Genomic DNA, 24300 nt, shown 5'->3' on the forward strand with positions numbered 1-24300 from the left:
ACAAATGCCTAATCTGCCTGCCATCTAATACTTACAGTATTGAATAGAAGAGACTTTTTCAGAAAGATTGGAGAGTCTGTATACATGTCTGGTCCTTCTTGGACCCCAGAGAGAACAGAGGACAAAGAAAACAGCACAAAACAAAAACTTCCCTCCACCCAGATTTGGAAGTATCTTGTCTCTCGATTGGTTCTTTGGTCAGGTGTCAGCCAGGTTTACTGAGCTTGTTAACCCTTTACAGGTACAAGAGACATTAACCCTTTACCATCTGTTTATGACAGTGTTTCATTCAGTTTAGATCGTAAACTCTTTGTTCAGGTTATACAGCAACCTGCACAAGGGGGGCTAGCCCAGGATGGGGCTCCAGGCACTACTGCAGTACAAATAATAATCATTAATACTGCCCTTGGATTCCTGGCATGTTATCAACGAGATTCTCTAATGGGGGGAAAATGAAGTGACCTTTTTTTCATTTTTAATTAATTGTCCGTGGACCCACAAAGTAATTCATATAAAAGATACAATATGTAAAACGAAGCATTGCCAATCATACAAGGCACTCCATTAACTTAGCCTGCTGTGGCTTGAAGCCTGCAAGATCCATACAGGAATTTGAAGAATACAGTGGAAACTCAAGAACGTATTGGTATGACAAAACCATGCTCCTTAAAGTTGGCCTGCAAAAGAAATTAAACTCTTGTGTTTCTGTCCTTTTTTGGCTTCTTTTTATGTATAAAACCTGGAAACTTGGGGGAGGGAGGAGGGCGGGAGGTAAAGTTATTCCTGTTTTTTTTGTTTGTTTTGTTTGTTTTCTTTACAGTAAGAAGATCAAGTCTGGTCTTCATGTTTTTTCTGGAAAACTCACTAGAAGGATCAAATGTGTACTGGAGGGAAGCTTTCTTAGCTCTTAAAGATTCAAACATCCCTCCACCTCTTTAATTAACAAAGATCTTTTTTTTCCCAAAAGTGTTCCAAGTGTTTGAGTTAGGTATTGACAAAATCAAACAAAAGTTAAAGACTTTCAGGTAGTATGACTAGTACGCCTTTCCCCTCTCATGTTAGCTCTTAACATCCTGTAGCTTATTTTTCCAGGTCGTCACTGCAGAAGAATCAGAAGCAATGTTTTGCCCACCACTTCCTCACTTGTGGGTGTTTATTAAATTAGGTCTGTCTGTGGCCTCATTTTTCCAAGATGCTGAACACCTGCAGCACCCAGTGTCTTCAGCTGGATTAACGTCTGCTGAGATGCCAGGCCACTGACGTCCGTACAATGGTGTCAGTGGGAGATACATTCACTTATGCCAGGAGTAAATTTGATCCTTGTATTTCTAACTGGCTCCATTGGGCAACAGTGCACTTGGAAGCGACGTTAGGAGGCACTTCGATAGTCCACCTCACAGTTTATCCCAGAATCAAATTTTCCACAGTAATTGACAAGGGGTCTTGCTGCAGCGCTGGGATCAGTTTCAGAATAGCTCTGCAGACTTCAGAAACTTCTGATAAGCTTGTCTGGTGTGTCATTTCTCTCTGCTAGGATCTCCTCTGGGTATAGCATGACTCCTTACCTACTGAATATACAGTAGTTCAGTGCATGGCCAGACGTTATCTTTGAAGGTACCATGCAGTATATTCAAATAAGTCACACAGTATTTCTGCATTAGTCACTGAAGCCACAGTAGAATCTCAGAGTTATGAACACCTCGGGAATGGAGGCTGTTCGTAACTCTGAACAAAACAAAACATTCTGGTTGTTCTTTTTAAAAGTTTACAACTGAATATTGACTTAATACAGCTTTGAAATTTTACTATGCAGAAGAAAAATACTGCTTTCTCTTTTATTTTTTTTTAGTACTTTACATTTAACAGAGTACTGTATCTGCTTCTTTCTTTCTTTCTTGTCTCTGCTACTGCCTGATTGCATACTTCTGGTTACAAATGCAGTGTGTTGTTGACTGGTCAGTTCGAAATACTGGTGTTCGTAACTCTGAGGTTCTACTGTACTTAAGATTTCAGATCGTATAGAACATCACAGTTTGAAACATCAGCTTCATGTAACTCAACTCCAAGGCAATCATCGGAATATAGGGATTGCCATACTGGATTAGACCTGCAGTCCATCGAGTTCAGTCTCCAGAAACCCAGAGTGGGAAGATGCTTCCAGAAAGGTGTCACACTAATTCCTAATAGATAGAGATTGTCTTAAGCCCTAAGGCACAAGTATTTTTTATACTCTGTTCAAAATCTCTCTTTGTTTTGACTGTTGTGACACTGGATGATAATAGGTACTACATAAATATAAGAGATTATTAATGGCTATCTGCCCAAGAGGTCAGAGAACACTTGTAAACTCAAAAATTGTTTCACCCACCATCAAATTATAGCTGCCTCTGCGGTTGGAGCATGCCAGTTGTTCACAGTGCATGCCCTATGTTTTAGGACAGGAAGTCGGGGGAGGGGAACCCATATCTGGTCAAAACAAGGAGTAGGCAGAATGGTGTTAGATGAGGTTGATGTTCTTCATGTTGCCTTCCTTTTTAGCACTGGGATGTGTTTCGGACAATTACAGAAGTTTTTATCTTGGTTCCTGCCCTGGTTGGCTTGAAGGGTAATCTTGAAATGACCCTGGCATCCAGACTCTCTACTGCTGTAAGTGTTACGCTTGGGGCGGGTGTGAGGGCGCGGAGTTGAGCAGGAAGGAATCCTTTGACCGATAGGGTCCTACTTTCGTGTGTGTGTGTGTGTGTGTGTGTGTGTGTGTGTGTGTGTGTGTGTGTGTGTGTGTGTGTGTGTGTGTGTGTGTGTGTGTGTGAGTGACTGACCAAGAAAGAGAAACAAAGACCCCATCCTCTTCTCTGTGTGTGTGTGTGAAACAGAGACCCCTTCCCTGCTAAGCTGAAACAAGTTTTTTTCAGGTATGAGCGAATGTTAAATAAGGTTTGTGCCCTGATTCTGCAGCTGGTTGGCTCTTAAAGGATTATTCATCCATATATGTCCAGTTGCCAGTGTTGGAAGGTGTTGCAAAAATTGAGAGAGACCAAAGAGAACATTGGCTGTACGCAAAGTGGCCACCAGTGGTGAGCTGTGAGCTGCACTACTGAGATGTCCCTCACTATGGCCGCTGACTGTTATGGATACCGAAGCTTTTCTTCCCATCCCTGGCAGTGAGCTGTCCCAGCAGACCAGCGCGTGAATGTTCCTAAGTCCCCCACCCCCACCCCAAGACTTCTTGGGACCTTCAGTAGCTTCTGCAACTCATTGCATGATCTAGCCCCTCTGGCAGCAGCGTGACCTGTCCTTTGGGAGCTCTTTTGTTGCTTTGGGGGATGCCCCTGAAACAGGCCAGGCCACAAAACTGCTTGTAAGGAATAAATAGTAAAAAAATGGCCCAGCTGTGCTCTGAGTCTGACGTGGGTTGAACTGGAATCTGAGTAGCCTGAGAATGGAAGAGACTATTTGGCATCTGTAGCCCATTCCTTCCACCTTATTCTGAAGGGTGTTTTTTCCCTTGTGGGAAGAAGGCTGAGTTTGTTTGGTTTTTTTAATTGTGTCATTTCTCTTCAGTTTGCACAGCACCATCACCCCAGTGGTTTCCATCAGCAGCACCAGTAGAGATGGTCCCAGACAGTTATGGGCTCTGTCAAAGGCCACAGTCAGCCTCCGGTATCTGAAAGAAGTGGCTAAACCATGGGGCTTTTCTGAACATATTCCCGTCCCTTGGCAGCCCTGGGCTCCTGACGCTGTACATCAGCGTTTTAAAGGCAGGCACCTGAGCTGCGAGCTTGGAATTTGCACGCTCATCTGTAGCGCCTGCAGATCTTGCACTGGGATGTTGGCACTAGGTGGGCATGCACACGTGGGATCGGCTCCTGCAGACACGGTGCACGCAGCTCAGGTACCTGCCTTTGAAAGTCTGGCGCAGCATGTCTGCTGATATCCTACCCTCACTGCAAGAGACAAGAGCTGAACTCTGGTGCCCTTCAGAGGCTAGGGCAGGGGGATTCTCATTAATGAGAAAGGGGGAAGTGAGGAAGACTGGGGACACTGGCTAGCATCTGTCATCATGCTCTCTGCTGGAGGGTCCACGTGAAACCCTCTTGCTGCCAGTGCCACAGGAGCATCAGGCCTTTCACTTTCTCTCTTGATTTCCAGGCTAACACTGGACAGATGGATGATACCCAGGAACAGTGGAAAATGGCCACCTGCAATTTAGCCCTGATTCAGGTTAGCATCTCCAGCTGGAGCTGGAAAAGGCTCCTTTCTTTTGCTAAACTGCCCTCTCAGGCTGTTCAATCTCGGGAATTCGTACTGAGGTGTAGTGTGGAGCTCACGTCTCCTGCCGGCTGTGTCAGAAATTTATTGTTAGTGGCACGGAATCTGTCCCTATGAAAAACCTATTGATTCTGGGAGTGATATGTTAAAATCCAGCAGTTAACCTAGAGGTTGCATGTGGTGGTGGTATCGGGGGATGTGCTTCTGTGCTGGTGGCATTTGTACTACACCATGCCTCTGCAACCCTTCCTCATCTCCTCTCACAGCAATCAGCACCACTTCTGCAGATGGGGATTCCACATTTTGGTGAGCCAGGATATCCCACAGCTGATGGGTAAACACCTCCTGCTGTACTGACATCTGGACTTTTCAGGCCTCTGTAAGGGTTTGAAATGCTCGGCTGGGATTTCTGAACCTGCATCCCATGGAGCCTTTACAGGAGGGCCCCTAAGTATCGTTAACAAATCTGGGGTCACCTATCACTTCATAATTATGCTACCTACCCAAAACTTCATTGCAACAGCAGGGACAGAACTCAAAGCCTCCTGCTTCAAAAGCACAGGCTCTTTTTACTTAATCTAAAGGAGAATCTGCATTAACAATATAAGGCATATGACACACTGTGGATCCAGTAGAGGGCAATGGAGCACATCCACTCTACCCAGCTCATTACATTCTCTAGTGAATGTTCTCATGGAATTGGAATTTTCTCTTAGAGGAAATCAGCTGGAGTTTGGCTTTCAGGGGTGCAGTTTCCTGAATGGGGGCGTGGAATGATCCCCACGTCTTATTAGTGCCATGCTGGTGGTGATGAATGGGATCGCAGTCTCCTGTGTATGTGTTTGGGGTCACTGACCCAACATGGAACACTGCCTACCAGCTGATTTTTGCCCAACAGGTACAGGCCACTGTAGTGGGGCTGCTGGCTGCCATAGCTGCTGTCATCCTGGGAGCAATCTCAAAGGGGCACGTGGAGCTGAATCAGGCTGCAGTGCTCTGTGCGAGCAGCGTGACTACAGCATTCATAGCTGCACTCTCCCTAGGTGAGTCTTGTTAACCCCACCACACCCGGTAACTTAAGACATAAGAAACCACCCTTTCCATGCACACCTGCTCTCCATGAACTGTTTGCTCCTTTCCCATCTGGGACAATGTTCAGTAACTGACATGAAATGATTTTGAGGTCTTGGTGAAACTTCCAGTGGACAGGTAGCCACATCCCCGAAACATTACCGGATTATTGAAATCACCACCACAAACTGACACCTAGGGTGGCCAAGGGCTGAATGCACTGTAGAGAGAGCACTCCCCTCACACCCCTAGTTAGGGGACGAGGCATGCTGGTGTGATGGGGGCAGCTTGCCCTGCTTCATCCACGCTGTACCTGTGCCGTGGAGAGAAGACTTCAGTCTCCAGGGAAAGTCCAAAAACCTCCTCCTTAGCCTCCTCCTGGCACTGGCCAAGGTGGTGCCATCCATCAGTCCAAGAGAAGGACATTGGATATGAGGATTTGCTGTGACTTGGGGCCTTTTTTGGGTTCTTCATTCATGTTCACATCTGCGCAGAATTCTCATGGGTGGTGTCTACTGACTCCTTGAATGCCTTCTTCAAGCTGCAGGTGTTGTCTGTGCTCCTCCTCTCCATGTCCCTTAAAATCCCAGTGCCTGTGTCCTGCACCCTGTCCCTGTTCGTTCATTTTTGTCCCCCATGATCTGTTGATTTCTGGGTTGTGTGGCCTCTACTGCATCCAAAGGGTGGGCCATTCATTTGCTCTGCCCCCAGAGCCAGTCCTCAGATATCTGGCACCATCCATCCACTCTAAACTCGCACACTTTTTTTTTAAAGAAAGGAAAGAAATTCATTGTGTTCTCAGTGCTCTGAAAGTTCAGACACTCCTCCCCCACTGGGATTCTCTTCAGACCAGTTAGGGCTCACTCTCACTGCAGGGCAGCACCAAGGGGGTGCTCTACGTTAAAAGCACCATCCTTCAGAGGAGTCCCTTCCTGTCTCTCCCTGGTGGCCAATCACGTATCATTTTGAAGACCCCAGGGAAGATCTTTGAGCAGATCCAAAGCCCAGCATTCCAGCCAATCAGTAATGCAATTCACTGATGGATACATTAAAGTGGCCATCCAAAAGCTCTGGGTGCTCCACCTTGCAGTAAGACAGCCTGTAACACTTGGGACTGAGTGTGAGTAATGACTGAGTGCAGAGTGGGTGTTGTAATCACCTTGCTGCCAGGACGTGTGGTAAAATTGGTACCACACGGTGCAAAATGCCCTGCGTTCTCTGAAGTATAAAGAGTACTGCACGCATATACACACTGCTCTTTGACAGCATCTCTCTCACACACACTTCTCTCTAGGAGCATGCCGATCTAGGGAAACGTGGTATGCTTTTGACAAGTGATGGGGAATGGCTGTCAGCGCTGTCCCTTTCCTCATGGAAGGTCATGGGTAGATTAGTGTGATAGAGTGTTTAAAGCTTGGGGCTGGGAGTCAGCTCTCTTGAGTGTTATTCCTGGCTGCATCTCTGACTCACTTTTTGAACTTGGACAAATCACTTCACTTCTCTATCTTCTTGGCCCTCTCTGTGAGATGAAGATAATCAGAGCTGAGTTCTTGGCAGGCCATTCCACAATGATGTCATTGTAAGGAGGGTCTGTTTAAAGGGAAGAGTAGGAATTCACATGTCTGCCACAAGAGGGCACCATGACATCCTTATCAGTGAGTGAGTGGGCTGCAATGTGCTGTGTATCTAGGGTTACCAACCCATCAGGATTGTCCTGGAGACTCCAGGAATTAAAGACTAGTCTTTAATTAATTAAAGATTGCCATGTGATGAAACCTCCAGGAATACGTCCAACTAAAATTGGCAACCCTATGCAGCAGCCCTGCACACATGGAGTCTTCTAAGAAAAAGAGGACAAGTCCAAGAATATGGATGTACCCAGGCCAGAGTCCAAGAACAATGGAGGTGCTTGTGCTGAGGAGCACTAGACAAGATCTCAGAAGTTTTTAAAAAACCTCACAGCTTTTATTAACCTCTGTTTCCCCCAAAGATCTGACTGGATGTAAAAAGGAAGGATTTGCTGACATACCTTGAGCTAATGTTAGGGTCTTTTCTAGCTACGGTGACAGGTCGCTGTTGTGCGCTTAAGGAAGCAGGTCGTGTTTGTATGTGGAGCCAGGTGATTTGTTGTCCTGGGGGGGAAGGTATAGTGTGTGTGCTTTTTGGGGGGGAAGCATTGTGTGTGTGTGTTAGAGGGGAGGGGCTAGCACATGCATGTGTGTGAGTTGTTCTCTGGAGGTTTGGTGTTCAGAAAAGTGGAGTATGTTCCAGACATGTGTGGAGACTCAGCACTCCCAGGCCTTTGTGAGCAGACACAGGTTTCTGAGCCAGAGTGTGCTATCCTTTCCTGGCCTGCGTCCTCAGCGCCATACCATCAGTGGTCAGCCTGGTGCCTGGGGGCAGTGGCAGAGGGCAGAATGACATGGGAGGCGCTCAGGACATTTCATCTGGGCTTGTTTTGGAGGCTGGAGATCAGCTACTGCCCTAAACAGTCACAAAGCACTGGAGTCAGGCTGGTAGATGTGTCTGTCAGTTGACTTGCCCACAGATAAGAGTTTTGACTGATCTCTGCCAAGATCTCGTTTTCTCAAGTAAAGCGAAATGAGCTATTGTTGCTGCTGTGACTCTCCAAGGCGTTTTGCTTCACTCTGTCCGTTACAGCTATTCCCCTATTCCATTTTGTTTCCCCAGACTCCATTTTGTTTTCTGTTCTCCTGTGGCCGCCCTTCCCTGGCTGTTAAGTTGTTTACCAGGGCCACTGCCCTTCTCAAAGGGAGGGCCCCTTAAGTTGTTTAACAAGAGCCATTGCCCTTCTCAAAGGGATGGCCACTTGTGCTGCATGCTAAGTGGGACCACTGCCCTTTTCAAAGGGTTAGTCCTGTTATCACCTCGTTGAACCTGGGCTTGGTGTAGGGTAGGCAATGTCCAGAGCTGCAAGGCCTATTGTGGTTTTAAGATCCTGGGCATGAGTCATAGTCTCATGTGCTCTTGAGTCACCTATTGCACAGGACTATGTCCAGGCATGTCTCTGGGCTTACCTTCAGTTTTTCCCCTGTGCCCCCTCCCCTGTGACAGAGGGAGCCTATCAGGATTACTGGTGGGAAACTGCCCAAGTTTGCCTTTAAAACCAGACATTTTTGAAACACACCTCAGAAAGGTTCCTGCATTGCTGCCTGGTCTGATCAGCCAGGGGTTCTGGGGGGTCCTTTCTCCGCTCTCGTTTTATTTTTGAGCGTACCCCCGTTTTTGAAACCCCCTCCACGAAGAACGAATTGCTACCTGAGAGATCTCCTGATTATTGAGACTGTACCGAACCCTCCTTGCCTCTTCTGATGTTGCTGCTCCTTCTGCCTTTGCTGCTGCCTTGGGGACTGGTAAGAATCCCTCTGTAAAACTTTCTATACTTTTATTTTATTATTTTAGCTGCTGGCTCTGTTTCCCCAGCACACAAACTCAAGCTAAACCTTGGTCTGTGTCTTAAAACCTCTCTTAAACTACAGGGCTCTTTGCCACTGCTGGGCTTTGCCTTGGGGCTCTCTGCTTTCAGCTGTATCCACCGCTGTAGCCACCATCCCTTGGCTTCCTTGGGAGCTGGGTCCTGGATACATACCACTCTGCCCTCTGTAACCTCCCCATAGCATAAGGTGCACCATAGGTCTTGTTTTTTTTTTTTTTTTTTTTTTTTAATTTAATAAGTCATAGTTTGTTAAGATTGTAGAGCTTGTAAGTTTCTGTGATATTTGTTGTGTTGCCTAATTGTTGGTTAAGATAAGTTTAGAAAATCATTGCCTGGTTGTATTCTGTAGCTGCTTGTCATTTTATATAAGTTTGATTAAGTTAGGGGATAGATAAGGTTTTTACTATTTGAATTTGTCTTCCCACTGCCCCAATCCCCCCCCCCGAGCTCCCCAGTCACTCATTGCAGTCTCTCTGCTGTTTAAACTTGCAGCCTGTCTGCTCTCTGTGTCTCCCTGAGTTTAAATCTCCCTCTGTAGCGCCTCTATCTTTGGTTTCTGCTCCACCACGTGCTCCTCTTCCCCCATCCCCTAACCTCATTCCTCTACCACTGCCTTTCTGTCTCTCTCTCTCTCTCTCTCTCTCTTTTAATCCCTTCCCCCACGTGTTCACCCCGCTCCTACTGCTGCCAAACCTCAATTGTATTACTGAAGTCTAGCATAAAACCCCATTGGTTACCCTTTTTCTCTCTCACACACCTCACATTTTATATTTACACCACTGTGACACATTTTTACCTAGAGTTGTTGGTTATTTAACACATTTTACCCATAACTGTTAGTTGGTTATATGCTGCTGTGACACACCCTTTACCTAGAAATTGTTAGCTACCTGTTACATTTATACTTCAGTGTTAGTTGGTTACCAACTGTATTGTACCCCACTATTGAAACCCCCTATACTATACTAAAAGAACTCCCTCCCCAATTGCCTACCTTAACAAACCCCATACCCCTCACTATTAAATTTTCCCTGTTTTTGCATTTTCTTAATAAAGTTTATTTTGCACCCCACCTGTGTGGTAATTGCTCCCCAAGATCCCATATACCTGCAGGCAGGGACACACTCTATTCTGGTTTGGGCTGCTGGAGCAGGTCGCTCTCTTGTTCTCTCAGTCTGACTCTCACCCGGCCTTTGGCGTTTAGCCTTGATCTCACCGGCTTATATTAAAATTCATTAAAATTGATATTATATCAAAATTCCACCCTCGCTAACCAGCCGGAGACTGTGCCCCAGATCCTGAACTTTGCCTAGCACACCTCAGGATGGAGGCGTGTTCGTGGCTAGGAGCTGCTTTTATACCCCCTTGATCCTGAAGCTGCCCAGCTTCCAGGCCCATTGTAAATTAGAGCAGCCCAGAGAGCTGTGGTCCCCAAGTGACTGTTCTGGCAGCCAGGGATCGCTGGGGGAGATGGATACCCAGCCAAGACCCTTACGCTGGGGACATGGAGCTTAGTTACGACCTGCACTGGCAGCCCCATGCCACTTGGGATTTAAAAGCAAGTAAAAAAAATCTGAATAATACTGAATACTGTTCTGGAAAATGCCTTTGTGCTGTGGAATCTAGATGTGACCCCAGAGAATGGCACCACTCTAGTCCCCTGCTTCTGCTGCCTGGTCTTGGGTACTCACTGTGTGCATATCTATTAATGTGCTTTGTTCCCGATCCCACTTCAAGCCAGTAGAGACTCTCTGACAGGGATGAAAGCATCTACATTTGGGCCATTCAGTGGTATCTGCACTGAGCTGTGGTGTTTGCTTTGTTGTGTATGGGCCCGTGGAAGAGCTGTGTTCTTCAGAACAAGGAGAACACTGGGCCCATTTCCTGAGGGTGACCAAACTCCACTTGGTGCAGCATCCAAGTATGGGCAAAGCCACCATGGGCCATCCCAGAACCAGGGTAGCCCTTGGCACAGTGTGGAGCAGTGGTGCCAACACCAAAAACAGCATCATCCTCTGAGTCTGAACCCCAGGTCTGTGTCTCCCCTAGGTCTGGTGATGATTGGTGTGATCATCGGTGCGAGGAAGGTGGGGATAAACCCAGACAACGTCGCCACTCCCATAGCAGCGAGCCTTGGAGATTTGATAACCCTTTCTCTGCTAGCAGGAATCAGCAGCACCCTCTTTAAATACATAGGTAAGGTACATAGCAGAGGCCCTGCGGCTCAGCTCTCAGGGAAGCCTCCTGATAGGGAGTGCTGTTCAGTTGGAGGAGGGAAGCGTCCACATTCCTGGGAATGTTAAAGCTAGACTGGACACAGCATTACAACAGGGAGTGGTCTCGTAGGCCATGGAGGTAGAGATGGAAAAGGCTTTGTAGGTAAGTCCTATGACTGTCCGGTTTATTGTAAGGGTTTGGGGCCATTCAGTGGATAATGTGGTTAGAGCAGAAGACTGGAATTCTGTCACTAACTCACTGCAACACTGGCCAAGTCACTTATGCTCTCTTTTGCCTTTGCACCCCCACGTATAAATGGGAATAATAATGCTCCCCACCTCATAAAATTATTGTGAGGCTTAGCTGATGTCTCAGATCCTGTGGGAGCCCAAAGCATTATTATCATCTTGCAATGGGGAAGAGAGTATATTCTCCAAAGAGACTCACTCTAGGCTGGTGCTGTGACTGCTGTGTTAACCATGCCCTGGGGGTATGTCTACACAGCAGCAGACGCCCATGGCTGATCCATGCTTGCTGACTCGGGCTCATGGGGCTCAGGCTGCGTGGCTGTTTCACTGCTGTGTAAATGTCTGGCTTGCCCAGGCTCTAGGACCCTGCAAGGTGGGAGGGAGTGTACACAGCAATGAAACAGCCCCACAGCCTGAGCCCTGCAAGCCTGAGTCGGCTGGCCCAGGCAAGCCACAGGTTTTTCTTTGCTGTGTAGACACAATCCTAGAGGCGACAAATTGGCTAAAAAAATTGGCACCTGAACTACTTCTCCTCTATGAGCCTGGAAAATGTACAGTACGTTTTTAGAGCAAGGGAGAAATATGATTTATGCTTTAATTGATGTTTGAAAATTGCTAAGCAAAGTACCATGGGCCTGACCTAGAAAGAGAAAAGGTTCAGAGTTGTGTGTGTGTGTGTTTTTTTTTTAATCTGTTGAGGCTCTTTTAAAAAATAAAAAGTTGGTAACAACTAAACCCAAAGTTTCACTGAAAACTGAGAGCAGAAATGGTGAGTGAGACAGCTGTTTCCTGTTACAGTAACTTATTCCACATGCCTACAAATAGGGGAACAATTGAATGCATATCCCAGAGAGAAAGAGGTTGGGGAAGGTCCAATAGTCATTTCGTTCTAGTTCTCCTATACTTCAGAAATGTATTCATTCAGTATGCAGTTTCCCAAGATGCCGTGGCATCTGCCTACACAAAAAGGGCGTGGCCTTCAGCAGCTCCATCTCCAGTAATATCTCTCCGGGACTGCATTATGGAATAAGGTGATAACATATACCATAGTGTACAAATACAGTAATGAGCAGCCGTTAATTTAGGAGACTATCATTGCAGCCAAGTAGTCTGGCTGGAGAGGACATAAATTCTGGTGGAGTTTTATTCAGCCGTGCTCTGGAAGGGGATTGGTTACATTGCGTCAGTCAGTAATGTGACATCACCCAATTGGTGGGTTTTCATAATTCCCAGGTTTCCAGAGTCTTCTGTATTTCAATGGAGGTGAGAGGGAAGTGAGACAGGGCATGTGACCCTGCCTTGATCACAGAGAAATATATTCCCCTTAAGGATATTGATGAGTCCTAGAAGGCCCAGAATGTTACATGCCTTTGAAAGTTACATTTTCCCCCTGAGGTATAATGCTCTCGTTCCAGTAGAGTATTTTATAATCTTAAAATCAGCATGTCTCCTTCCAGTTCTTAATACTTAGGGGCCGATTACACCATCCTTCCTTGCACTGAGTAGTATTTCACTCAACAAGTAATAAGCAGTGGACTGCTTACCGAGTAAGATACTACTCCTGAGGAAGGGTGTCAGAACTGGTTCCAAAGGCCTGACACACAGATTCTAAAGGGAATCGTTACAGTGGGCATTGGATCGTACGTTATAGATGTGAACAGCCTGTGTTTGTGGGGTTTAAAAATAAGCTAATTGCCAAATGCCCAAAAGAGCAAGGGGATATTGAGCACCTGACTCTGTTGGGTGTCCCATCGTGCGTCTTTGCTTCCTGCCCTGGCTGGCTTGAGGAGGTGCTGTGCATTGTTAAACAGCTGCCATTTGCACCCCAGCAGAGGCTGCATTTCAGTGGTGGGTGAAGTGCACAATGGTAAGTACCTCCCTGTGGAAAAAAACTTTCATAATGATAAGATGTTACTCTATGAAGGTTAATGCTCCTACCTTACATTTCTAACCTAAGGCCCTGACAATATCTTTGGAAAAATGCACGTATCAAGCTTGGTTTATATATCGGAATACCTGCAAAAATTGTGTTGCAGCAGGCTCAGCTTTGGACTTAATACAGAGAGCAGATGGAGAGCCCTGTAGACAAATTATTATCATATCAAAAGGCCTGGCACAATCTCCATCGCTTGAAGGTGTTTCTGGTGCTGAGTCATGTTTGTTTTCTTGTAGGGCAGCATTTTTTAAGTACCATTTGCTTCTGAAGATCGTTTCAAGGTTATGCTGCTGCCAAAGGGAAATGTAGCTAATAGAAATGCATGTAAACCAGCAAGTAAAAACCTGCCCCTCAGCTGTCTGATGTGTGGCGCATCAGAAAACAGTAGTTGTCCAACTAGTCTACTGCCCTGGCATCAACACTAGCCAGTGCCAGATGGTTCAGAGGAAGGGGTGAGATGCCGCCTCATATCTATTTATGGCATAACTTGCCCAGAGGAATAGTTTCTTCTTAGCCCCAGTGAGTTAGTGGTTGACTTATCCCTGAAATAAAAGGGTTTATATCCCATATACATTTCTATCCAATCTAATGAAATGGCATGGACATCCTGATTCATTTAGCTACCTTACTTGATTCAAATCCTCCTGATCTCTTGGCCTCTGTACTGACCTGTGCTGGTGAGTTTCACAGGTGAATTATGTATGGTGGGGGAAAACATGAAGACTTCAGTCCCAAGCACTGCTTCCTTTCTTTTAGTCAGTCAGAATGTAATGGTGGTGTCCAGTCAGATTTTACAATCTTAGGAGCTGGAGACATGTAAATCGCATATAACTTTGAATTTCTTTTCCATGCCAGATGTGAAATACCTTTCACCTCTGATCTGTGCTGTGTTTGTTATCATGATTCCTCTTTGGGTTGCTATTGCCAAGCAAAGTCCATCTATTGCTGAAGTCCTGAAGTCTGGATGGCAGCCGGTGATTGTTGCAATGAGCATCAGCAGGTAAACCTAGGAACCACCCTTTCCGCTCTCCACCCTGTGAAGATCTTTCTTTCCCTTTCAGGGATTACAGTCAACCTAATCCAAGGTCCAGGACAGTGTCCCCCCAAAAAGAAAAATTCTGCCTGTCTGAGATTCCAGTGATAATTTATAGTGGCATGGTTTTAAATTCTCTGGTCTCCAGACCTGTCATTGTTAGAGGCACTTTGTTGGACCAATGTCTTCCATAAAACAAACACATCTGCTGCATAGTCAAATGCAGCCTGTATAACTGTCATTGTTGGTATTTTGGTAGCACTTAGGAATGCCAGTCATGGCTCAGGACCCCATTATGTTAGGTGCTGTACTAACACAGAACAAAAAGAACAGGAGTACTTGTGGCACCTTAGAGACTAACAAATTTATTTGCGCATAAGCTTTCGTGGGCTACAGCCCACTTCTTTGCCACAAGTATTCCTGTTCTTTTTGCGGATACAGACTAACACGGCTGCTACTCTGAGAACAAAAAGAACAGTTAGACTCATAGGTCAGAAGGGACCAATATGATCATCTAGTCTGACCTCCTGCACAAGGCAGGCCACAGAACCCTACCCATCCACTTTTATAACAACCCCTAACCCAGGACTGAGTTATTGAAATCCTCAAAATTAGTTTGAAGACCTCAAGCTGCAGAGAATCCACCAGCAAGCGACCCATGCCCCCCGCTGCAGGGGAAGGCGAAAAACCTCCAGGGCCCCTGCCAATCCGCCCTGGAGGAAAATTCCTTCCCGACCCCAAATATGGCGATCAGCTAAACCCTGAGCATGTGGGCAAGACTCACCAGCCAGCACCCAAGAAGGAATTCTCTGCAGTAACTCAGTTCACATCCCATCCAACATCTCCCCGCAGACCATTGAGCAGACTTATCTGGTGATAATCCAAATCAATTGCCCAAATTAAACTATCCTATCATAACATCCCCTCCATATACTTATCAAGCTTAGTCTTAAAGCCAGATAAGTCTTTTGCCCCCACTACTTCCCTCGGAAGGCTGTTCCAGAACTTCACTCCCCTAATGGTTAGAAACCTTCGTCTAATTTCAAGTCTAAACTTCCTAATATCCAGTTTGTACCCATTCGTCCTCGTGCCTACATTAGTACTAAACTTAAATAATTCCTCTCCCTCCCTAACGTTAACCCCCCTGATATATTTATATAGAGCAAGCATATCCCCTCGCAGCCTTCTTTTGGCCAGGCTAAACAAGCCAAGCTCTTTGAGTCTCCTTTCATAAGGCAGGTTTTCCATTCCTCGGATCATCCTAGTAGCCTGTCTCTGGACCTGTTCCAGTTTGAATTCATCCTTCTTGAACATGGGACACCAGAACTGCACACAATATTCCAGATGGGGTCTCACCAGCGCCTTATATAGCGGTACTAACACCTCCTTATCCTTGCTGGAAATACCTCGCCTGATGCATCCTAAAATCGCATTTGCTTTTTTAACAGCCGTATCACATTGGCGGCTCATAGTCATCCTGCTATCAACCAATACCCCAAGGTCCTTCTCCTCCTCTGTCGCTTCCAACTAGTCCTTGTCTCAGTCTCTGTATTCCACACCTGGTAACAGATGATCGGTAATAAGCTTTCATTTTGTGTCATTTTTAACAGCATTGGTGGGCTGATCTTGGACAAAACTGTAACTGAGCCGAACTTTGAAGGCATGGCGGTTTTTACACCCGTGATTAATGGTAGGTTGAGAGCGGGTTATGTTTTTGTCCTTTCACCCCTAGAGGGCTGGATTCACATGCCAGCTCATGTTACCAGAGAACATGGTGGTCTCGTCTGGGTTTTTCTTTATCCACATCACACATTGCAGCACAATTGGCAATTTCAGCCGATGTCTGCAGTGCAGTCAGAGGTGTGATTGCAGCTTGTGTAGGCATAACCAGACTAGCTGTAATCATGCTAGTGTGGCTCAAAATAGCAGTGAAGATGCAGTGGCGTGGCCTGTACAAGCCCAGAACCCTGGGTATATACTCACGCTCCTAGCCTGCGCTGGGGTCTGTGCCAATCACTGCTATTTTGAGCCGTGCTAGCTAGGTTATAACTAGTGCAAGTATGCCAAACTGAGCTGCAGTCGTACCTCTGATTGCAGTGTAGACACGCCCTCAGATTGGGAGAGGCTCTGGAGTGGAATAGCAGGAGGTGCTGCAGGTCAGGACTGCAGGTGTGACTGAGGTGGCAGAGCTGTGGGGAGGAAGCCTGCATAACCCCAGCCTACAACTTCTGGGGGTTGCTGTTAGTCTGTCTACACCACAATTAGACACCTGCGACTGGCCACGGCAGCTGACTTGGGCTCTTGGGGTTTGACTAAGGGACTGTTTGCAGTATAGACATTTGGGCTCAGGTTGGAGTCCAGGCTCTGGGTCCCTGTGAAGTGGGAAGGTCCCAGGGCTTGGGCTACAGCCTTAGCTCGAACGTCTACACTGCAATTAAACAGCCCCTTAGCCCAAGCCCCGCGAGCCTGAATCAGCTGGCACAAGGGCAGCTGTGGGTTTTTAATTGCACTGTGGACGTACCCTGAGTTTCATAAGCATTAAATCACTGCAAAAATATCACAATAAATCCCATTTCCTTCCAATCTCAAATTGACATTCTGAGCTGTGCAATCAGTCCAAGCTTCTGATACACGTTAATGATCAGGATTAGCCCACTCTGGAAACAACCTGGGCTTTTGGATTGATATAATGTTTAGTGCGAGTCAGGCTCTTTCTAGAGGAAACCAACATTCATTAAGAAATTACAGCGATGTTCCATCTGCAAAGCATTTTGTCATCTAGCGGCTCTTTAAGCTGCGGTGATCCTAACACCCACAAGAGGTCTTGCTAAACCTGTCTACAGGCAGTGTAAGCCCAGGGTTCGAACTTAGGCTCAAGCCTAACCCCCCTTCTGACTACACACAAATTGCAGTGACGCAGGTCCCAAGACCTCACGGGGGTGGCGGGTCCAAGCCTGAGTCAAGCTGGGACCCAGGGTTCAAACCCTGTTGCTTTGCAGTGCAGATGCTGCCCCACTGGACTTGTGCTCTGGGAGTCCACCAAAAGTATTCCACTGTCCCATGGGCCAACTTTCTTTGTCCTTTGGACAGTCAAGTTTGGTGGACAATCGGCTTTTCCCACACTACACAAAGAGCTAGAGTGGCCATCTTTTGGGAGGGTGCTGGGAAGTCTGGGAGCTTGTCTACACTTACTGGGGAATCAACGCTGTGGTGATTGATGCAATGGTGGTCGATTTTAGTGGATCTAGTAAAGATAGGGTGACCAGACAGCAAATGTGAAAAATCGGGACGGGGGTGGGGGGTAATAGGAGCTTATATAAGAAAAAGACCCAAAAATTGGAACTGTCCCTATAAAATCAGGACATCTGGTCACCCTAAGTAAAGACCCGCTAAATCGACCGCAGATCACTCTCCCGTCGACTCCTGTACTCTACCAGAACGAGAAGAGTAACCGTCGACATAGTGTAACGTGGACCCTGTGGTAAGTAGATCTAAGCTACGTGAACTTGAGTTATGCTACTAACGTAACTCAAATTGTGTAGCTTAGATCCACTTTCCCACATAGTGTAGACAAGGCCTGGGATATGGGTGGTTGGACTCAGGGCTGCATAATGCAGTGTAGATGTTGGAGCTCCAGACTGGGACGCAGGGTTCAGCAGTTCCTAACCTGGGGTTACAAATGAGTGTAGACGTTCAAACCCTAGAATAACAAACCCAAGGTCTGCTAACTCAGGTCCTATTAACCCTGATCTTACTTTGTAGCGTAGATGTACCCTTTATGACAAACCTTTTCCAGCACTATCAGCCAAAAAGCTATATTAGGAAATCAAATCAGAGCCATTCCATTGATCAGAGTTCATAAAAGCTAACACAGACTGCTAATTCAGAGTGAAAATTTATTGTCCCAAAATCATCTGCAGAATTAAGCATGCCCCTGTTTTTGTGCATTCCCTGTTTGCATGGGCAAAGATGCCCATGAACAGTTTGAGCATTCCCTTTCAGGGAGTCGGTTTGCAAATATCACCCTTTCAGTCATATTATTATTGGATCAAGTCCTGAAGACTTTACTTGGTTTTAATTCTGGCAAATTTCACCTTTCACCTTGTGGAACTCCTTGCTGGAGGAAGTTGTGAAGGCTAGGCCTATAATAGGGTTTAAAAGAGAACTAGATAAATTCATGGAGGTTAAGTCCATTAATGGCTATTAGACAGGATTAGTAAGGAAAGGTGTCCCTAGCCTCTGTTTGTCAGAGGGTGGAGATGGACGGCAGGAGAGAGATCACTTGATCATTACCTGTTAGGTTCACTCCCTCTGGGGCACCTGGCATTGGCCACTGTCGGAAGACAGGACACTGGGCTAGATGGACCTTTGGTCTGACCCAGTATGGCCATTCGTATGTTCTTATGTTCAGAAAGAGAGAGAGAGAGAGAGAGAGAGTGCCTGAGAAAAGAAACAAGTAAAGGCTGCAGGATTTAGCTCATTATTATTTTATCCAGTGCATCCCATTCCCTCCACCACACACGTGTACATATAGACCCATAGGCAATGCAGGATTGCTCCCTAGAATATAGTCAGTGGTCTAATGGAGAATGTAGCTGCTGTTTCATATTTGCCAGAATTAAACAATTGGGAAGGAACTAATTGCCTTTTAATTAACCAACATGGTGAGGGCTGATTCATTCTCATCTGATGCTTTCTCGCTTAATAAGTGTGTCAGGTGCCTCCGGATGAACAGGATGATCACTGTCTGTTTCACTTGTGATTTAAACAATAAAGTCTCTCTAGCTGAGTCCCTCCGAGAAGCAGAACTGAGAGCAGCAGCTGCTGCCTTTGCACTGGCTGTTTGCACCACGTGTTTCCCAGAGATCAGTTCATGCTGGCTGAACTTGCATCATCGCTGGAGATCATGCAACGTTTTACTTGTCATAGCAAGCAGAAGGTCCAGGGGAGATGTTTTATATAAAACCACCAAAACGAGACATTCATCTGAACTTTCCTCTTGCTGTGATTTTTGTGAGTGTTCCTAGCATGTGAATAAAACAGCACCACAATGACACATGGGTTGGGTTGATCTTTCCTTAACCACCACGCCCACTGCACATCTGAGCAGATGCAGATTGGCCAACCTTCTGCCAAGTCCCTAGAGACCAATGCATCGTGTGTGCTTCTTGCTGCCACTAGGGGAGAGGCTTACGGGATTGTTGCATTTTGCACTTGCAGGTGTTGGTGGGAATCTGGTAGCCATCCAAGCCAGCCGCATCTCCACGTTCCTGCACTTCTGGAGTATGCCTGGAGTCCTGCCCTACAAGATGAGGCAGAACTGGCCCGGTCCATGCACTACGTTCTTCATGTCAGGTAGACAATGAACTCCAGGTGTGCACATCACAAAACCTATCATCCCAACGAGAGCACTCTTTGTCACCCTGGCTGGCTAAGGACCGAATGGGTTGTGGAGAGTGAGCTCCTCTTTCTTCCATAGAGTGGAACCTCCAGGGCAGGGTTGAGGTACGTTGGCAAGGGGCAGGTTGAGGGAAGCTTGTTCCAATATATTGCCTGTGCTGTACTTGCTCCATGAATGGAGCAGGAACATTGGTCTCCAGAGTATCTGTCACTGGCAACGGATCATTTGAAAAGAAACTTCAAATCCGCTCTCATGGAGAGTCACCCATTGTAACTGGGGCCGTCCTAGATGCCCCAGTGCATGAATTAGTAGCAGACTGTAGCACACAGTGGGGCCGATTCTGATCTCGCTGATGCTGGGAAAATCAGGGCAACGGAGATACACTGGCACAAGCAAAAGCAGAATCTGGTCTGTTACTCTTAGATGAGTTGCTTTTGCCCTGGAAGTTTGTGCACTGATGATAGGGCAGAGCCAGAGCTAGGAAAGTGGATCACAGTGATTCATAGCAGGAGCTGAGTGGGGACCGGAGCTGCACAGGACATTTGAATGGAACAGCTATGGGAAGCTAAGCAAGAGGATCAAGAGAGAATCACTGAGCTGAGTATGTACGTAGAACGTGGTTTTATTATGAGGTTAATGCCAGAAAAAGCTGCTGGAGGCAGTCCCAGAAATACTTCATATGGTGATAGGAGTGGGATCCAGAGGGATGGATAAAACAACTAGATAGTTAATATAACATTAGGGATTATGAGTAAGGAGCTGAGTATCATTCAGAAATGAGTTGTCAACAGTCCATGTCTCTCTCCTACTCCCCTGGCAGTGGTATTTAACATCCACAGATATGTGTGTGGGCATTGAAAGATGTACAGCTTTATGCTGCTTTCCCCCTCAAGCAGTAACCGCTCTGGTTTATTTTAATACTTGTGTTCTCTGCAGGGGTGAATTCCAAGTCAGCCCGTGTCCTGTTCCTGTTGGTTATCCCCGGACACCTGGTGTTCCTGTACACCATTCGCCTCCTGCAGGGCGGGCACACAGCCATCACCTTCACTTTTGTGATGTTTTATCTGACTGCTGCTTTGCTGCAGGTAATAAAAAGAGCCCGGCTGAGCTGAGGGTAAATCTGTCAGCCAGCAATGAAAATCCCAATCGCTGTCCCTTAGTCCCTGTCACTTCCTACTGCCATCCTCACCCAGTCTCCATAATCCCAGGAATTATTAGTGGCAGGAGCATCCCTGTGCCAGATGTTGGATACGTCGTACAGGCTCATGTAGTTCTTTGTCCCACTGCAGCAATAATATTATATATTTAGTGGGCAAATAACTATCTCTAGTTTGCTCCCCCTCTCCCCCATTATTGCTGGTCATCACAGCCAAAGGCAAGTGAGCAGGTTTTGTGCTAGGCTGGTTAAATATCCATGATAATTCGGCAAGGCTGATTTCACATGCCAAAGTGGAAATCTGTGGGGGGGGAACTGGACTTTGTGGGTCAGAGCTACATTCAGCAAGGTGAAAACCCAGCACTAAGAGGCCTGAGATGGCGAGAGAGCCCACATTCAAAAATAACAGCCACACATAAACCTCAGGCCACCAGTTCGATCGGTTCTGCCTTTGCCCCTTTATACTTTCACTGTTCTGCTTCCCCACCCCCACACTCCATTGTCCTCTTACACTCACTGATGCTCTTGGTTCATTCACCCTTTTAAATGAGCCATTCTACAAGTTCATTAGCTTGCAGGGTAAAAGATTTTGTTCCTCTTTTTGATTCCCTTTACAATCAGGCTTGCAGCTGTGTGTGAATTTTTTGCACAGTTGGCTTGGCCTTGCCATCCTTAGCCTGTTTATATGACCCGCAACCCTGGCACCACAGTTGAAATTGTTTAAAAAAAAAAAAGTGCATATTGTGCATATGCACCATCGCAAAACCACTCCCACACTCAGAGCCAAATATGAAAATACATGCAATAAATGACAGCACCAGTAACAGAACCTGAGCAACATCAGAGCTGATTTCTAGGGGACCCAGCAGAGAAGAAAACACTAGGCTTGTGCTCTTTTTAGTTGCATTATGATCTATGAAGACTAAGAAATGGTGCGGGCAGAGGGGAGTTGTGCTTGGTATTTTTTCTGCTTGGTTTATTCCCTTTAGAAATGCACAGTCTTGTGGTCCCTGATGTGCTGAGGTGTCCCTTGGAGGGCCGAGAGATACGGAGTGGGAGAACTCTCGCAATATTGAATTGAATTAAAAAGGCAGTCTTTAATCTTTAACACAAGCTTTTCCTCCAGCTGGTTATCAGGATCTTGAGTTAAATGTGAATGAAAAACAGAAAAAATCACACAGATTTTTAAGTAGTCTAGATAAAATATCACTTCTCTTTTCAGTGGCTCAATGTTCACTTGCTTCGTATCTTCGATGTGATAAAAACCTACTAGTTCTCCAGTTGACCAGGGAGACTGCCAAGAAAAACGAGGTAGACAAGACCTGAATCGCTAATGTAAAAGAGAAGCATAAAACCTCTGCCTACAGAAGTTACCTTCTAGGGGCTGGCCAATTGTTTTTCCCTAAAATTTTTTAGGCCCAATCCTGCTCACGGTTACGTCTCCCATTGTCTTAATTAGTGGCAGAAACTCTGTCCCTCCATCACAATGACTGTATTCCAGCAATAGGTACCGTATTCCTGATGCATGCCTGTCACTGACAGCTGGGTCTGTCTTCTCTCTGGGCAGGTGGGAATCCTGCTCTACATGGCTGATCTAATTGTGCGACTGGTGTGGAGGAAGGCCCTGGATCCAGACAACTTCTCCATCCCCTACCTCACTGCCCTGGGCGACCTCCTGGGCACGGGATTCCTGGCACTTTGCTTCCGCTTGGTTTGGCTTGTCAATGGGACTGAGATGAAACTGGGAAACTAACAGGACATCTGCTGCAGCATTGGCCCATTGCTGCTCCACCAAGCAAGTCATTCAGTATGGTGCTTTAACATGGTCCAACACGGTTGTTAGAGACTATGTCTCAGACTAAGTCTTTAAACTGAATGGGTCTGCTATCCTTGCCCTCCCCTATTGACCACTGCAGTGCCTTACAGCTGTTGAATTCAGATCAAAAGGAGCAGCACCCGTCTGGACTTACACAGCTTTGAAAGCGACCTAGACATCCTAAAACAGTATACTCTGTCCATGTGTGCATCTAGAAAACCAGGGGTTAAGGAACACAGATCATATCTTGGGAAATCTGCATTTTGATTGGCTTAAAAATGTATGACTGTAACCACCTGGTAAGTAGGAGACTAATGCACACCCCATTGAAGTCAATGGGAGTCTTTCCATTGCCTTCAGTTGGTCTTTGGATCAGATCATAGTTGAGGATGTTGCAATGTCTCTGATCAGCAGTTAGAGCCCAAGTAATATTTTCTTGCCTCCTCCCTCCCCACCACATCTTCAGGGAGGGAGAATCAATAAGGGCCTTAAAATTCTCTCTCCATAACTTCTGTATACAGTGTCTCAAAGAGCATGTTCCTCATTGGATTGCAATGCACTGAAAAATCCAGGGCAGGGCCTGCCTAAACAAACATCTCTAACTGACAAGGTGGATTATTCTTTGTTTGACAGTTTAAGGAACATCTGTTCAGTAGTTTTTATGGTTTATTGAAACACAAATAAAATGTAAACCATTTTGTAGTTTAGGGCAGGTTATTTCCATTATTTTGTTGTTGCTAATTACTGTTATTGGCACTGGACTAAGGAACTGTTAGATCACTAGCACCTAGACCTGCACTATATGGACCCATCACAGCTTGGGCCACATTTCAGCTAGGATACATAATCCAGCCACCTCTTTTAAAAATACACCATATAGCATAGAAATGCAGGACAGGGTGGGACCTATAGAGGCCCTCTAGTCCAGCCCCCCATGCTGAGGCAGGACTAAGTAAACCTAGCCCATCCCTGGCAGGTGTTTGTCCAGCCTATTCTAAAAGCGTCCAATAGGTCACACTGTTGATAGTTGTTGACTTCTGTAGAAATCTTTGGTTGGTCGTGTTCCCCAGCCCTAAGAGAGGAAGCGTGGAACAGTGGTTGAGGGCACTAGCTTGAGAGTCTAAAAACCACAGTTCAGTTCCTTACTCTGCTACAGTGCTCCTCTGTGACCTTAGGCAAATTATGTGGGGCCAGATCTGTAAAGAAATGTAGACACCCAAAGATGCAGGTAGGCAGCCAAGGGGATTTTCAGAAGTGCCTAGGTGCTTTGTCTGCGAGACGTTTAACAGATGCAGCAGCTGGAGAGATTGCAAACTGAGTTTCAGTGGCTTAAAGATTGAATCGAACCCTAAACTCCTGATCTGGCTTTTGAGCACCCTCAAGTTTTAGACTGAGATTTTTCAAAGGAGCTTATGAGAATTAGACAACCAGCACCATTAAATATGAACAGATTTGGGTGCCTAACTGTTAGGCCCTGTTGCACATCCCAGCGTTAGTGCTGCGTTGATCTTCCTATGACAGACCATTATAAAGAAAGATATTTGCAAAATTCGGATCCCAGTTTAGCTTGTGAACACCCCTAAAATTCTGGGCTGTTCAGCTCTGCGATACTGCTTGAGGCCGCGTTCTGTCTGAAAACATAGCTCCAGTGACCCCTTTTCCGTTCACAACTGTAAGTGCTGCAGCCCAGGCTGAA

The 24300-nt window shown here is 46.3% G+C and overlaps 1 protein-coding gene across 7 annotated transcripts in view; it reads left to right on the top strand.

Moving 5' to 3' along the window:
- The window catches only part of SLC41A3 (solute carrier family 41 member 3), a 40895-nt gene extending 17589 nt beyond the window's left edge, over positions 1-23306 (top strand). For all 7 annotated transcript variants that reach the window (XM_050960565.1, XM_050960568.1, XM_050960566.1 and 4 more), the window contains 9 exons: positions 2539-2646; positions 4150-4221; positions 5168-5312; positions 10847-10993; positions 14054-14198; positions 15842-15921; positions 19452-19586; positions 20569-20717; positions 22356-23306. In XM_050960565.1, coding sequence (XP_050816522.1) covers positions 2539-2646; positions 4150-4221; positions 5168-5312; positions 10847-10993; positions 14054-14198; positions 15842-15921; positions 19452-19586; positions 20569-20717; positions 22356-22541 — 1167 coding nt within the window. In that variant the 3' untranslated portion in view covers positions 22542-23306. The remainder of the gene's footprint in view (positions 1-2538; positions 2647-4149; positions 4222-5167; positions 5313-10846; positions 10994-14053; positions 14199-15841; positions 15922-19451; positions 19587-20568; positions 20718-22355) is intronic.
- Positions 23307-24300: the final 994 nt, after the last annotated feature.

Source organism: Gopherus flavomarginatus, chromosome 6 (genome assembly GCF_025201925.1).
Source record: "Gopherus flavomarginatus isolate rGopFla2 chromosome 6, rGopFla2.mat.asm, whole genome shotgun sequence".
In the NCBI taxonomy this organism is placed as follows: domain Eukaryota; kingdom Metazoa; phylum Chordata; order Testudines; family Testudinidae; genus Gopherus; species Gopherus flavomarginatus.